The following is a 17,832-nucleotide window of genomic DNA, read 5'->3' on the forward strand; positions in this document are numbered from 1 at the left end:
TAGCAGCCTGTTTGTCAATATAATAGTGTGACGTGAAAGTATGAAGAGAGGACTAAGTTGCTGCTTTGCAAATGTCCAAGAATGGTACTCATTTAAGATGAGCAATTGAGGTTGCTGTCGCATGAATTTGATGAGTTTTCGGTTTGTGCATGAGTTTGGTGGAACGCTTGTTGTAACAAAAATCGATGCAATAGCATAACCAGTTTGCTATGGTTCGTTTATAAACTGGCTGACCTGGGTTGTTCGGATTGAAAGAAAGGAACAACTGAGATGGTCTCGATGGACAGTGAGTTCTTCGCTTGTAATAAGCCAAAGCTCTCTTGCAATCCAATGAATGTAGGAGTTTGTCCCGTTCATTCAGATGAGGCTTTGGTTTAAAAATGGATAAGGTGATTGTTTGTTTGAGATGAAATGGAGTAACTACTTTAGGTAGGAATGATGGGTGGGGTCGCATAGTGACCTTATGGTAAAATTCTAAGTAAGGAGAATAATGAACCAGAGCTTGAAGTTCGCTAACACGCCGCGCAGATGTAATGGTGACCAGAAAACTGTCTTCCAGGTGAGGTACTTGATGTGACAGGAATCCAAAGGCTCAAAGAGTGGAGCCATAAGTTGCTCTAGCACCACATTGAGATCCCATGGTATCGGAGGTTTTGTTGTTGGTGGCTTTAAACGTAGCATGCCCTTCATAAATCTGGAGATGAGGGGATGATTAGAAATCGGGAGACCGTTGTGATATTGATGAAAAGCTGCAATGGCGCTGATATGTACTCGAACTGAAGCATATGCTAAACCAGAGAGGTAAAGCGTATGGAGGTATTCTAGCAGCTGGGTTGCCGTTGGTGTGAAAGGATCTAGTTGACGAGGTGCACACCAGTCTGCATAGCAGCGCCATTTTCCTGTATAATTATGTCTAGTAGACTGTTTTCTAGAGGCAATTAATATGTCTTCTAGATACGAAGGGAGGCCCAAGTGGTTTAATACAGTCCTTTCAATCTCCATGCTGTCAGATGGAGGGAGTGGTGCATCGGGTAGAGGAGGATGCCTCCTTCCTGAGTCAATAGGTGTGGGTGGTTTTCTCGTGGAATCGGAGGACATATGGAGAGACGCATGAGATATGCATACTAAGGTTGTCTTGGCCACACCGGGGCTATGAGGATCAAGTCCACTACGTCCTGAATGCATTTCTGGATTGTTCTAGAGATGAGCGGAATGGGAGGGTAGGCGTACAGAAGGCTTCCCCATCCATGGAATGAGGAAGGCATCTGGAGCATATCTGAGATTGCTGGGATAGATTGAACAAAAGTTTTCCGTTTGACGATTCATTTGCGTGGCAAAGAGGTCGATCATCGGGAAACCCCATTGTTGGAAGATTGTCAGAGCTACTTCCCGATTTAGAGTCCATTCGTGTGGATAAAATACCCTGCTTAAGCGATCCGCTGTGACATTGTCTAGACCCAGCAAGTAAGTAGCTTGAAGCGTAATTCCTTTTGCAGTTGCCCAATGTAGGATGTGAAGTGCTTCCTGACAAAGTATCCCTGAACCTGACCCCCCTCCTTTGTTTATATAGAACATTGTGACCTGGTTGTCTGTGTAGATCATCAGACTTTTCCCCATGAGATGTGAAGAGAAGGTCTGTAGAGCTCTCTAAATTGCTCGAAGTTCCAGGAGGTTGATTTGGAGTATACTTTACCGAGCCAACCAGCGGCCCTGAGTTTTTAAGTGGAGAAGGTGGGCTCCCCAACATTTTCGGGACTCATCCGTCGTTAGGGTGAGTTGATGAGAAGGTAGGCGGAAGGGTGCTCCTCCTGACAAGTTGATTGGAGTCATCCACCATTGAATATCCGTTTTCATCTGATTGGTGATTGGTACATGGGAGGAAAGAGGGTGATGGAACTGTGACCATTGACTCTTTTGACCCCATTGAAGACGGCTCATATGAAGTCTTGTGTAAGGAACTACATGGATAGCTGCCGCCATATGTCCTAAGAGCTGAAGGACTTGACGTGCAGATGTTTGTTGTTGCTTGTACAGCTTCTGATCTAGGGAGGTGAAAGTGAACCTCCTGTCCTCCAGAAGGTAGGCCCTCACTTCCGAAGTGTTGAGGAATGCTCCAATAAACTGCAGCGTTTGGGTCGGTTGCAGACTCGATTTTTCGTAATTTATCAGGAATCCCAATGACTTTATGCAATTTATCGTTTGACTGGTGGGAGCTCGAAGGGTATCCTAATCCGAAGCTACCAGTAGCCAATCGTCCAAATAGGGAAAAATTTGGATCGATTGTTTTCGGAGGTGAGCCACCACCACCGCTAAACATTTGGTGAAGACCCTCGGGGCTGAAGAGAGGCCAAAGGGCAGGACTCTGTACTGGTAATGTTCCTCCAGAGCTGTGAAACAAAGGTAACGCCAGGATGAAGGGTGCATAGGTATATAGGAGTATGCTTCCTTGAGGTCTATTGAACATAGCCAATTGTTGGGTTGTAGGAGAGGTAGAATGTTTTTTTTTTTTAGAGAGGTCATTTTGAATTTTTCTTTTTGAAGGTATTTGTTGAGATTCCGAAGATCCAGGATTGGACTAAGTCCTCCAGATTTTTTTGGAATGAGAAAATAGTGGGAGTAGAACCCTTGGCTCTTTTGCATTGGGAGAAGTTTGTGAATGGAGTTTTGGATGCAGAGAGTGTGTAATTCCATGTGAAGATATTCGGATTGGGATGATGTTCCCCCGAGAAGAAGGAACGTATGGAATCTTTGGAGAAATAATGAAATTTAGGCGATATCCTTCTTTTATGATATCTAATACCCAACGATCTGTGGTGATGGTTCTCCAATTGGAGTAGAAGTTCAATAGACGACCTCCGATGAAAGGCAGTGGAGGTGGCTCGGGTTTGCTCAAAAAGCCGGTGCCTGCTTTTGAGGTGCCGGAGTTGGTTGTTTTTGAGGGCGTGGTTGGCAAGGATGCCCATGTGGTTGAGTTGGAGCTTGATATCGCTGTTGTGTACATCTTCCCTTATTGAGCTAGCTCTTAACCTGGCCATTCTGCGGGCTGTGATGGCTGTTGCTGAGGAATGTGAGGAACATTCGAAAGATTCATATACTGATCGCAGTAAATGCCATAGCCCTTCTTCCATATCAGTAAATGGCTGAGGTAAAGAGTTGTCAGGAGCTATGCAAAGGGGACGTAAGTTTTGCAGAGTTTCAAACAAATACTGGATCATATAAAACTGATGGTGCTGAATCCTTGTAGAAAGCATGGAGGAATGGTAGACCTTGCGACCAAAATCATCCATGGATTTATGCTCCTTTCCTGGAGGGGAGTTTGCATGTAATTTAGAGCGGACTCTACTACAATAGAGTTATGAGGTAATTGTACCGAGTCATATATAGTTGAATTTCGCATTCTATATTTCAAATCAATTTTTCTGGATGCAGGTCCTGTTCAGTTTGGTTTTTCCCACATTTTGTATAGAACAGAGTTTAACACATCATGTGGGAGTATGGTTCTGGTGGAGTATTGAAGATTTTGAAAATTCCAAGAAGCTCTGACCTAGGATCTGGAATTGTTGCTGTTTGTATTTTCAAGAGATTCCCCACTCTCTCAATGAATTTCGCGTAGGTCAAGTCTTCTGGGGGGGTGGGGGGATAGGGTTCTGGAAGGCCTTCTGGTGGGTCTGAAGGCATGCCCGTGGATGAACTGGGAGAAGACGTGGAAGCAATCTGGTCTCGTTGGAGACAATCCCAGTGGAATGGGTTGTGGCGGTCCAGGAGAAGCAGGCGGTGAAGATGGGTTTACCGGTCTTGGATGTGTAGATTGTAAATCTTCAAAAAAGGTATTTAAAGCTTGAGATATTTGTAGCATGGCCTGAAAGGAAGTGGAGTTTGTGGAACAGTTGGTAGAGGAGGCACCGTGAATGGTACCGCATGCTCCTGGGGGTTTTTTGGAGTTGGATGTATTGTAGATGTCTCGCTGGAAAGTGAAATATCACCTCACGATGGAGGCCTAGATGAGTCAGTCGAAAGAGTGTTCCACGTCCACCTCCGAATCTGGCCTTGATGCAATAGATAGAAATGGCTTTTTAAGTACATTTTTGTTTTTTGGGTACTTTTCCTAGGTTGGAGAGTAGTTGGTGTACCCTGTTTGTTAATGTGTTCATTGTGCGCAGATGTGCCCTGATGTTTTGTGATGCTATGATGCTTCGATGCACCATGGTGTTTAGATGCATCGTAATGCTTAGGCAGTGCGCCCATGTGTCGTCCTGTGTCGACCATGATTTTTGGATGTGTCATGACGCTTCGATGTGCTGTGCTCTGAGCGTCTATCTTCGTGGCTCCGGCGCTTGAATTCAGATTGCGTTGAATGTTTCTGCGCCGTACGGGAGGCAGCGGGAACAGAGCTCTGATTCCCAGTCAGTGTTTGAGGGATTTAGGAGGAAGAACCTCAACCCCTTTATTCAGCAGTAAGTATTTGGCTGACCTTGCCGAATCTCCCGGTTCCGCCGACGAAGGCCTTTTTCCTTGGCGCTTCCGAGACCTCTCCGGTCTCGGTGAAGATTGCAAGGAAGGCGCTCTCAGACGCACTATCCGATCCGCACATTGTCTTCTGGCCCCGGGAGACATCCGATCGCAGTCCCTACAAGAGGACTGGTCGTTCTCTGGGCATAAACAAATATAGCAATAGTTATGTCCATCCGTGATGGACATAATTTTGCCACATTGGCAGTATTTAAACCCGGAGGGTTTAGGCGCCATACTGCCCAGAAAAAATTCAGAGAAAAAGTTGAAGTAAATTTTGAAAAGCGCAAAAATATCCAATGAGGAGAGATAGAGAGGGAACCCCACGTGCTATCAGCTCGCAGAAAAAAAGAGACTGAGGAGAGAAACGGATTCGCGCGGGAAGACGACCGTGCAGACGCACAGAGTTGAAAACTCTGACACTATCTGAGGGAAGCTCTGCCTACTCCGGCCGCGTCGACGCTCCCAGACAGCATGGCTAATTCAGCCCTGATATCGACGGAAAAAAACTGGAATGGAAACCTCAAAAATCCCCTCACTAAGCAGCGTACAAAGAGAAGAAATGCACATTCCCCAAACTGACATATTATGGCTCTTGCACCTGTCACTCCCCTTCCATACCCCCATCCTTCACGTTTCCCAATTACTCCCTTTCAATCATCCACTCCCACTCACATCCCTGCTTGTCCAGCTACCCTGACCCCCCTGTTTCCCACCCCTTCCTGCTCAGCAGCCCCCACATTCCCTCTCCGTTCCTCCTTCATCTTCCCAGCATCCCCAACCTCCTTTCCCCCACCCTGCACAGGGTGAAGAGCTCAGCAGCAGCATCACTCCCAGACTCAGCAGGGGAAGATAAAGTTTGCAGGAGCTGGCAACCTCTCGCTCTGGTCTGGGAGAAGGAGGAAACAGCCTCCCACTGGGCCAGAAAGAAGAGAAGGAAGTGAGAGAAACCTCCCACCCGAGCTGCTAAGGAGGCAGCCATGTGCTGGCCCTGCGACGCACCTCCCAGGGCCTCAGGACACACCTGTTGAGAACCCCTGCTCTAGAGGAAAGAAGATATCTCTACCAATGAAGCATTTTCCATACATTGAAAGGGGCAAGGGTTATCATGTGAAGCTGAAGGGAGGTAAACCCCAAAGGAATACGAGAGAACATTTGGGTGACACCTGAAACAGACTTCCAACAGAGGCTGTAGGAGCCAAGACAGTAGCAGAATTCAAGCATGCATGGGCTAGACAGGAAGGTGGAAGATAACCCTGAGATCTGATACCACAGCAGGCATGACAGCTCTGTTTATTTCACTGTTTATATAACCTAGTGACCCCAGTATGTTTCCATTCTTACTGTTCTGGTGAAAGTGATCGGGATGTTCCTCAATGAAATAAGGTTTTAGGAGATTTAGCTCCACTTTCTGCGGCATTTTCTGCCATCCAGTGGTCACGTTTTGGTACTGCAAGAACAAGTGCTACATGACTTTTTTTTTGTGCGTAATTATTTTTATTGGTTTCCAGCAAAGAAACATAAGAAACAAATCATTGCAGTAGAAAGGCATTCTCATCATATATACAGTGGTAAGCCTTCATAGAAATATGCTAACATCCAAACTATACACACATGGAAAACAATCAGGCATATAATATAATCAGAGAAGCAAAGGATTTAACCTATTAACAGTTGTGGTCACCCCAACTCCACCTCTACATGACTTTTTTGTATAACTGTAAGTAACTCTGTGTGTCTTGTCCATTACCATCACACATCTTGATTATAATCTAGTCTGGGTAGGAATATACAACTTTCTGCCCTCATTTCTTTTGTGTTCCTTGCATCAAGACGATTACAGGACTGTATTAAACTTTAATCTTTAGTGAATTTGACTATTGCAATTCGCTCTTTCTCAAACAGCTCATTCTCTACAGATGTTGCAGAATGCTACTGCAAGAGTTCTAATGGGCCGTAGCAAATTTGATCACATCTCTTCCACACTACAATTACTGCATTGCTTGCCCATCAAATTTAGAGCCGAATATAAAATATTAACAATCATTCACAATTCATTCTATAATAATGACGTCGCTTGGCTAAATGCCTCATTGCAACTCTACATTCCCAACAGAGCTCTCAGAACCACAAATAAAGGTCGTTTAGAAGTTCCCACTGTTCATGGCACACATTTAAGCAAGGTCAGGGACAGAGCAGTTTCCATAGCTGGCCCTAAACTCTGGAACACCATGCTGGTTGAAGTAAGACTAGAATTGAACATCAACGCTATTTAACATCGTATTTCCAAAAAAACGATAGTGGCCAAGCATCATAAGCTGACTATAACTGTTTTAATTTCATGTATATTAGGTTACAATTTATTGTAATTAGAATTATGTATATTGTTGTTTTGTTATTTAATGTGCTGTAAACCACCAAGATTGTTCATTCAGATTGATGATTTACAAATAATAATAATATTTCCGTTTTTATCTTTTCTGATGTCTGTCGCTTGGTAAAGAGTAATACTGTTTCCACGGTGTGCAAAGCTCAGTTCTTTCTTGTCTGTGACCTCTGCAGCCTCAGATTGTTCTGGGTAGTACAGCACAAACAGCAGCACTAGGAACGGCATCAGTCGTACAAACTGGAACCCAGCAGAGAACTGTGCAAGGAGCAACTGCACCCTCCACAGCTGCCACGGTAAGATCATTTTCACCCTGTCGCTCCCAGCGCTGATCTCCCGCAGGTACTGTACGGTGTGCAGGAGCACGGGCATGCAGCAGTTTAACTTTGACAGAGCTCTCAAGGGATAGTCTCATATTTTCTTGGGGGGGGTGAAAACTGACTACGTTGGCATAAAGTCCGCCAATACTTCTTACTCCTGGAGTTTCAAAGAAAAAGTGTACCCACATGTTTACTCTGAGACTTGGGGCACCTATGGACTTTTTACCTTCTTTTTGTGCCAGTAGCTTTTCTACAGGAAATCACTTTCCTTTCCCCTGAGAACGGCGCCCCTAAATGTGGCTAAAGGTACCCGCATCGTGGAAAAACGCCACATTAAGGGAGGTGGATGCTACGTGCAGGAGATGGAGCAGAAGACCTGTTCAGAGAGTAGCAGCAGAACTTGGCTAACCCTGCCTTTGTTGATGCAGAGATCTGCAGTGTCTAGAGAGCTCGCATAAGTGTGTGCCTTTTGCCTTCTGCAGCAGTGGCGGGCCAACTTTTTCCTACCTGGGACTCTTTCAGACCCTCTTCTAAAGCATCCATTTCCCATCAGAATTTGCAGCTCTCTCTATGTAAAAATGCACTTTCCTGTTTTCAGGCCTAGCTGTTGCAATGGGCCTTGAAAGGCCACCCCCAGCTTCTGACTGGGCTCCCTGGGCTTTCCATTTGCCGACCACCCTGTAAATCTTCTGTAACCTCCACTTGTTGGGAGATGTAGGACATTGCTCTTGTCTGGCAGGTGACACTAGAACATGTTCTGTAGCCCTCAGCAGTGTCTGTGCTCGGATTGTGGGAACAGTGAGGATTGTATTCACAATATTCTCTTGACTCCACCACGCCTGGGAGCAAGGTTCCTTGTGTCAGCTGCATGGAAGTCCCTTGCACCGATCCCAAACCCATCTCTCTTTTTAAATAGATTTATTGACCAGCCCTTATTGACAATGTACTGAAACTCTTGAGGAGGATGCCCAAAATAAGACGCATGTGTTTCTCTCCTAAATAGGAAACCATGGAAAATGTGAAGAAATGCAAGAACTTTCTGTCCACGCTAATAAAACTGGCTTCCTCTGGTAAACAGTCCTCCGAGACTGCAGCCAACGTGAAAGAACTTGTCCAGAACCTGCTGGTAAGAACGGCTTGGGTCCATTCTATCCACATGTAGTGGGATTTGGCTGGATGACGGGATTCTGGCAGTAATTGGATAAATGAAAGCCCATGGATTCCCGATGCCGCTATGCTTTTCTGTCTATTCTGGAACACCCAGTAGAAAGTCTTACATTTTAAATCCTAGGTTTTAACCAGTGTTTCCATCTGGTACTTTATATATTTTCTTTTAAAAGATTCTTACTCCTTGTTTAAATCATGTGCATTGACGTACACTTACAACTAAACGGAGCCATCCCATTATTGTTTACATCTTTTTTTTCTCCTTGTAAGATACCATCTAACTGCGTACAGCATGTTTTAGCAATAATATAACAAAGTATTCTATCAGAGTTTTAAAAGTCTATAGCATATTAGAAAATCCTGTTTCTAGATTCTCACTTTTTGATTTGAACCCAGTTACTCTAGCATGGTACTTGGAGTTTAATTAAACGGTTAAGGCTGCATTTAAAAATATGTATTTATTAAACCATCTTAAATTGGTTGGTTTATATCTCTGTGTGTGAGAATACACATGCAGGGAGGGTGACTAAAGGGGACACAGCATCTAATAACCAGGGCCCGTAGTATATTCTTCCGTGAGCTGTAGTGTGACGTCTTGGATGCAGAGCTCCAGTGGAGAGAAGCTAGCACATGAAGGGGCCGATGCAATATCAAGCTCAAAAAAATACGCATCCAAACTGGGCACATGCACATCCCCCTCTCCTAGGCACCCAGTGCAATAGGCACATGAGCTGCTGCGCTAAAAAGGAGGCGCTAGGATAAATTGTGCGACTCTAGCGTCTCCTCGGCATCAGGCCCCCAGGAGATATGGCTGTGCACAGGTTAGGTAAATTGAGCGTCCGTTTTCCTAACCTGACCACCATCAGGCTTTTTTTTTTTTTCCCATGCTGCTTTCTGTGGTTCCTCCTACTGAATATTTTAGGGTTTTTTGTGGTGGCTTGGAGCGTGTGAAAACTTAATGCCAGCTTCGGGGCTGGTGTTGAGTTTTGCATGTTAAAACATGTGCATCGGGTGCACGGTGATCTTTTTTGCATCAGGGGTAATAGCTAATAGCCTCACCTACATGGCATTTACATGTGATGAGTGCTATGATCTGCGTGCATGTTGGATGCACTAATCCCATTATTGCATGAGGAGTTACTGTAGTGCGTCCAGCCGGCTGAGTGCACTGTATTGATTCGGCCCCAAAGCGTGAGACCAATTAGTGCAACTTGGAGTCAATCAGAATGGCATCGTCCTGAGCGAGTACAGGGCGCACTCCCCCACTGTACGTAATAACTTTATCTGCCAAAAGCAGGGTCTCCCTTACAAGATTTCATTCAACACAATACATGACCTTTTCTGTATCAGGACAGAAAGATTTGAATTGAATTTTTTGGGAGGGGGGTGTTAACATTTATTTTGTTTTGCATGCAGATTTTGTTTCAAACCAATTTGTTTTGTAAAAGAAAATGTTACTATAATTTTAAATGTAAAAAAAAATTGTATAGACTCGGTGGACCAAATGGTCCCTTTCTGCCAACATCTTTCTCAAATCTGTTCAAATGGAAAAATATATTTTTATTCATTTTGATGTGTGTGACTCTGCAAAAAGCAACAACCCACATCTAGAACGAAACTGAGCAAATCTTTAAAGGTGGACAGAGCACTGCGGAACTCGCTGCTTGCCCCAGTGAATTAAGTTGCCTTCCACTCCATACTGGCGATTTGCTGCTAGCTGTCTTAGTGGTGTTATGAGGAGCCTGGTATATTCACCGTCTGACAGAAAGCCCCCAGCTGCGCTTCTGAGCAAATGCAAACAACCTTTTACAATAATTCAAAATCAGTATAAATGTGAGCATAAACACCAAACAGCAAGTACAAGATAACTGACACAAAAATAGAAAATTAAATAGATAAAACCAAATATTAAAAAAAACAAACAAACTATAAATTGCATGATTAAAAATGAACATAATGGAATCATTTCATAAAAATGCAAAATGACTATTGCTCAAATAAGCAGAGGTGCATGAGCTGCAGAAACAGTGTTCCCAAAACCGCAGCATTGGGATATAAGCTGTAGAGCTAAGGTAACAGCTAACCATGAAAATCTTCTAGATGACAAGTACTAGATAGATAGATAGCTGCTTCTCAAAATCAGACTGCTCTGTAGAATGGTATTTATTTATTTCTGTGTTTTATATGCCGTCACTCCATGTGAAAATCACTAGTTCATAGCGGTGTACAAGCTTTCAACAGTCATCTAGAAGAAAGGTAAATTATTTTCAGATTCCAGCTCCTTCAAGGGAACATTCCAGAGAGTAGGGGCTATATTCAGCTAAAAGCGCTCTTAGTTTTTACTTTTTTTGAGTACAGTCCTTGAACCTTTTGTCCAACTCCTTATCAGGTTTTGAAAACAATAACCCTGCTGACTTTGTGTGACTAGAAACAATCAGGTTTGTTTTAGAACAGCAGGGGACTTGGAAAAGACGGTTTGGGGGGTGATGGGCAAATCTTCAGTCCTGCATCCAACCGTATGTCCCATACCCACTTTTATTTATTTATTTATTTATTTATTTGTTATTTTCATGTAAATTATCATTTATTCAGAATATTACTATTATTTTCTTGTAAGTATTCTATTATCTTGTACAGAGTTTCTATCATAATCATCTGTTCAAGTTTTTTCCTGTTACAATGTATTCAGTTTGATATAAACTGTTGTTATTGCTGTAATTCGTTGTGAAGGCTTGCTCCAAACCACGGTATATAAAAACTGACAAATACATAAAAAAATAAATATACCGTTGTTACAAAATAAGATCACAACAGTTTGCAATACATATTCTTATTTATTTATTTATTTGGGGGTTTTATATACCGTCGTTCCAAAATAAGATCACAACAGTTTGCAATACATATTCTTATTTATTTATTTATTTGGGGGTTTTTTATACCGTCGTTCCAAAATAAGATCACAACAATTTGCAATACATATTCTTATTTATTTATTTATTTGGGGGTTTATATACCGTTGTTCCAAAATAAGATCACAACAGTTTGCAATACATATTCTTATTTATTTATTTATTTATTTGGGGGTTTTATATACCGTTGTTCCAAAATAAGATCACAACAGTTTGCAATACACATTCTTATTTATTTATTTATTTGGGGGTTTTATATACCGTCGTTCCAAAAGAAGATCACAACAGTTTGCAATACACATTCTTATTTATTTATTTGGGGGTTTTATATACCGTCGTTCCAAAAGAAGATCACAACAGTTTGCAATACACATTCTTATTTATTTATTTGGGGGTTTTATATACCGTCGTTCCAAAAGAAGATCACAACAGTTTGCAATACACATTCTTATTTATTTATTTGGGGGTTTTATATACCGTCGTTCCAAAGAAGATCACAACAGTTTGCAATACACATTCTTATTTATTTATTTGGGGGTTTTATATACCGTCGTTCCAAAAGAAGATCACATAAGTTTGCAATACACATTCTTATTTATTTATTTGGGGGTTTTATATACCGTCGTTCCAAAGAAGATCACAACAGTTTGCAATACACATTCTTATTTATTTATTTGGGGGTTTTATATACCGTCGTTCCAAAAGAAGATCACATAAGTTTGCAATACACATTCTTATTTATTTATTTGGGGGTTTTATATACCGTCGTTCCAAAGAAGATCACAACAGTTTGCAATACACATTCTTATTTATTTATTTGGGGGTTTTATATACCGTCGTTCCAAAAGAAGATCACAACAGTTTGCAATACACATTCTTATTTATTTATTTATTTGGGGGTTTTATATACCGTCGTTCCAAAAGAAGATCACAACAGTTTGCAATACACATTCTTATTTATTTATTTGGGGGTTTTATATACCGTCGTTCCAAAAGAAGATCACAACAGTTTGCAATACACATTCTTATTTATTTATTTGGGGGTTTTATATACCGTCGTTCCAAAGAAGATCACAACAGTTTGCAATACACATTCTTATTTATTTATTTGGGGGTTTTATATACCGTCGTTCCAAAAGAAGATCACAACAGTTTGCAATACACATTCTTATTTATTTATTTATTTGGGGGTTTTATATACCGTCGTTCCAAAAGAAGATCACAACAGTTTGCAATACACATTCTTATTTATTTATTTATTTGGGGGTTTTATATACCGTCGTTCCAAAATAAGATCACAACAGTTTGCAATACACATTCTTATTTATTTATTTATTTGGGGGTTTTATATACCGTTGTTCCAAAATAAGATCACAACAGTTTGCAATACACATTCTTATTTATTTATTTATTTGGGGGTTTTATATACCGTCGTTCCAAAAGAAGATCACAACAGTTTGCAATACACATTCTTATTTATTTATTTGGGGGTTTTATATACCGTCGTTCCAAAAGAAGATCACAACAGTTTGCAATACACATTCTTATTTATTTATTTATTTGGGGGTTTTATATACCGTCGTTCCAAAGAAGATCACAACAGTTTGCAATACACATTCTTATTTATTTATTTGGGGGTTTTATATACCGTCGTTCCAAAAGAAGATCACAACAGTTTGCAATACACATTCTTATTTATTTATTTATTTGGGGGTTTTATATACCGTCGTTCCAAAAGAAGATCACAACAGTTTGCAATACACATTCTTATTTATTTATTTATTTGGGGGTTTTATATACCGTCGTTCCAAAGAAGATCACAACAGTTTGCAATACACATTCTTATTTATTTATTTGGGGGTTTTATATACCGTCGTTCCAAAAGAAGATCACAACAGTTTGCAATACACATTCTTATTTATTTATTTATTTGGGGGTTTTATATACCGTCGTTCCAAAATAAGATCACAACAGTTTGCAATACACATTCTTATTTATTTATTTATTTATTTGGGGGTTTTATATACCGTCGTTCCAAAGAAGATCACAACAGTTTGCAATACACATTCTTATTTATTTATTTGGGGGTTTTATATACCGTCGTTCCAAAGAAGATCACAACAGTTTGCAATACACATTCTTATTTATTTATTTATTTGGGGGTTTTATATACCGTTGTTCCAAAATAAGATCACAACAGTTTGCAATACATATTCTTATTTATTTATTTATTTGGGGGTTTTATATACCGTCGTTCCAAAATAAGATCACAACAGTTTGCAATACACATTCTTATTTATTTATTTATTTGGGGGTTTTATATACCACCGTTCCAAAATAAGATCACAACAGTTTGCAATACATATTCTTATTTATTTATTTATTTGGGGGTTTTATATACCACCGTTCCAAAAGAAGATCACAACAGTTTGCAATACACATTCTTATTTATTTATTTGGGGGTTTTATATACCGTCGTTCCAAAATAAGATCACAACAGTTTGCAATACACCTTCTTATTTATTTATTTATTTGGGGGTTTTATATACCGTCGTTCCAAAATAAGATCACAACAGTTTGCAATACACATTCTTATTTATTTATTTGGGGGTTTTATATACCGTCGTTCCAAAAGAAGATCACAACAGTTTGCAATACACATTCTTATTTATGTATTTATTTGGGGGTTTTATATACCGTTGTGCCAAAGAAGATCACAACAGTTTGCAATACACATTCTTATTTATTTATTTATTTGGGGGTTTTATATACCGTCGTTCCAAAGAAGATCACAACAGTTTGCAATACACATTCTTATTTATTTATTTATTTATTTATTTGGGGGTTTTATATACCGTCGTTCCAAAGAAGATCACAACAGTTTGCAATACACATTCTTATTTATTTATTTGGGGGTTTTATATACCGTCGTTCCAAAGAAGATCACATAAGTTTGCAATACACATTCTTATTTATTTATTTATTTGGGTGTTTTATATACCGTCGTTCCAAAAGAAGATCACAACAGTTTGCAATACACATTCTTATTTATGTATTTGGGGGTTTTATATACCGTTGTTCCAAAGAAGATCACATAAGTTTGCAATACACATTCTTATTTATTTATGTATTTGGGGGTTTTATATACCGTTGTTCCAAAAGAAGATCACAACAGTTTGCAATACACATTCTTACTTACTTATTTATTTATTTATTTGGGCGGTTTTATATACCGTCGTTCCAAAGAAGATCACAACAGTTTGCAATACACATTCTTATTTATTTATTTATTTGGGGGTTTTATATACCGTCGTTCCAAAGAAGATCACATAAGTTTGCAATACACATTCTTATTTATTTATTTATTTGGGGGTTTTATATACCGTCGTTCCAAAGAAGATCACATAAGTTTGCATTACACATTCTTATTTATTTATTTGGGGGTTTTATATACCGTCGTTCCAAAGAAGATCACATAAGTTTGCAATACACATTCTTATTTATTTATTTGGGGGTTTTATATACCGTCGTTCCAAAGAAGATCACATAAGTTTGCAATACACATTCTTATTTATTTATTTATTTGGGGGTTTTATATACCGTCGTTCCAAAGAAGATCACATAAGTTTGCAATACATATTCTTAGTCAGTATTTACTAAGGAAATGAAGGATGTACTCATACATTTTCTAGGTTCATATAACATTGTTTACAAATTCTCATTTTCCTAGCATTACACTTTTTTCTTTGTTCCATTCTTATTGCTTATTCTACTAAGTATGTCCCTGGTACTGATGGAGAAGTTATCGGCATATTGTTTTATGTTAAGTTGGAAGCAGCTTTTTCGATCCTGTTTGAAACTCTTTCTTTCTGTTATCAGAGAGCTTGGGGCCTGCTATGGGAAACATTCGGTCCCTTATTTACGTTAGGTGTGAGTTCTGAGTTGTGGGCATCTTTAGAAGTCCATTGTTTTGCGATCTGAGGGCTCTCTGCGGTGTGTACGGTTTGTTTGTTATTTAATTGTTTTTGTATACTGACGTTCGATCGAGATATCACATCGGTTCACATACAACTGAACAGTAAATAAGACATGGGCTGCTTATTTTTACAGTATAACTTAGAACAGTTAGCAAGTAACTAATTACAAAAACATGTGCCGCTTAATATAATACATGGGCTGCTTATTTTCTACATTATAATTTAGAGGAGTGGTTAACAAGAACTAATTATAGAACATATAATACATGTGCAAGGGAACTGGGGGCTTGCATCATGGGAACCGAGATTAGGAACGGGTTGCATTTCCAGGTCAGGAGGGGTTAACAAGAACTAATTATAGTACATATAATACATGTGCAAGGGAACTGGGGACTTGCATCATGGGAACAGAGATTAGGAACGGGTTGCATTTCCAGGTCAGGAGGGGTTTACAAGGGGCTGTTTGGTCAGAGGGGAGAGGGTAGCTATGGGGAAGGGAGACCAGGTGATGTAGAATAGGGTGAGGCAGGTAGGAGTGGAGGGGGGGGATAACAAGGGGGGATCAAGGGGGGATGCTTTTACCTGCAGGATTGTCTAGGGCCGAGGAATGTGTTCTTGGTTATGCAGAGGGGGGGGGGGGGGGGCTTTCAGGAAAAGCCATGTTTTGAGGTGGTGTTTGAAGGTTTATTTATTTATTTATTTTATTTATTTAAACATTTTTATATACCGGCATTAGTTGTGGACATCATGCCGGTTTACAGCAAACGGGTTAAGCTTGGAAATTACATTTTAACAGGGAAATCAAAACTGGGAGGGGGATAACAAGAAGTAGAAGAGACTAGAAATGATAACAATAACATGGTTCCTCAATGTGAGAAGAGAGAGGATAACAAAATATGGTTCTACATTATATAAGGTTTGCGTCTTCTGCCGGAGGAGAGGTGTGCTGCTGCTTTGGGAGGTGTGCTGCTGCTTTGGGAGGGGGATGGCGAGGACTCCGGATTCGGTGGATCGGGGGCTTCTTTGTGAGGTGTGGGGGCGGAGGGCAGTGGTTAGCCAGGCCATCTTGTTGTTGATCATTTTTTTGTGGATGAGGGTAAGGGTTTTGTATTGGATTCTGTAGTTGATGGGGGTGATGTGGTCACATTTTCTCTTTGGGATGGATCTAGCGGCAGTGTTTTGTAATACTTGTAGAGGCAGGGAGGCCAAGGAGGAGAGAGTTGCAGTAGTTGCGCTCAAGTATAACACCTAATAAGCATGGGTCAGTATTGTTGATATTAAAAGTTAGCATTAATGCTTTATGGTGAATTCTGGATTGTACAGGAAGCCAGCGAGGGGATGATGCGGTCAGATTTCCTTGTTCCTAGTAAGAGTCTGGCAGAGACATTTTGTAGTAACTGCAGTGGTTTTAATAATCTTGCGGGTAAGCCTAGTAATAGGAGTTGCAGTAATCTAAGTTTGAAAATATCAGTCTTTGTAGTACAGTGCGGAAGTCTTGAATTGTTAGTAAAGCTTTCAGTCTCTGATATTCTCAGCTTAGAGTATCCTGTTTTCATTAGCTTGCTTATGTGTTTTCTCATGGTGAAGTTCTCATCTATCTATGTTTCTAGGTCCCCCCCATACTTGATCTGTGGGAGTAAGGTGTAAAATTCCCAAGTCTAATGGTGGTGGTTTGATTATGTATTTATTTATTTTAGTTTTTTCTATACCGGCATTCGTGAGAGTATCACATCATGCCGGTTTACAATAAACAGGGGAGTGATGAGAGATATAGTGAATGAAGTAAATAACAGGTGCTGAACCAAAAAACAGTTACAATAAAACAGGGATAAGTACAACTTGGAGCAGAGAAGTGATAGGAAGATTAACATAATATATTAACCCAACTTTAACATTGTATTTCTTCGTAGCCGCATAATTTCGTTTTTTTAGGGGGGGGTAAGTGTTTCAGCTGAGAGAGTTTTTGTTGCATTGCCTTCATGTATGATGCCAGAGTTGATGCAGTTTTGTTTTTTTTTTTAATGTTTTGTCGAAAGGAATGTAGAATTGTATGTCATCTGCATATAGAAAGAAGTTGATTCCTAGACTTGCTAGTAATGTACTTAAGGGCAGCGAATAAATGTTAAACAGAGTAGCTGAGAGTGCTGAGCGCTGGGGAACTCCACGAGTCAGAAATGTGATTGCCCATTTTAACTTGAAATGTCCTGTCTTCTAGGAATGAAGAGACCCATTCGTTCACCTTTCCGTCAGTTCCTATTTTTCTCATCTGATGGAACAGTAGTGTATGGTCAACTGTGTGAGATCAATTAGTACCAGAATGTGGGGTTCATTGGTATCAAACCTGCAGTACAGATGAGCAGGGTTTTGTGAATCCAGATTGGTTTGGCTGTAGTATATTATTGTCTTCTAGGTGGTTCACTAACTGTGATAACACTGCTTTTTCAAGAACTTTTGCAATGAAGGGCAGGTTGGGTATTGGCCAATAATTGTCCCAGTCATTGATTCTCCCTCTTCTGTTTTTTTATGATTGCTTTAATTACGGCTTGTTTAGCCTTGGTGGGGAC

The 17,832-nt window shown here is 40.3% G+C and overlaps 1 protein-coding gene across 1 annotated transcript in view; it reads left to right on the top strand.

Moving 5' to 3' along the window:
* The window catches only part of TAF4 (TATA-box binding protein associated factor 4), a 151,722-nt gene that overhangs the window by 72,123 nt on the left and 61,767 nt on the right, over window positions 1-17,832 (top strand). Inside the window, exons 5-6 of the mRNA XM_029612659.1 lie at window positions 7,072-7,191; window positions 8,219-8,341. Of these exons, the coding sequence (XP_029468519.1) occupies window positions 7,072-7,191; window positions 8,219-8,341 (243 nt within the window). The remainder of the gene's footprint in view (window positions 1-7,071; window positions 7,192-8,218; window positions 8,342-17,832) is intronic.

Source organism: Rhinatrema bivittatum, chromosome 8 (assembly GCF_901001135.1).
Source record: "Rhinatrema bivittatum chromosome 8, aRhiBiv1.1, whole genome shotgun sequence".
NCBI lineage: Eukaryota > Metazoa > Chordata > Amphibia > Gymnophiona > Rhinatrematidae > Rhinatrema > Rhinatrema bivittatum.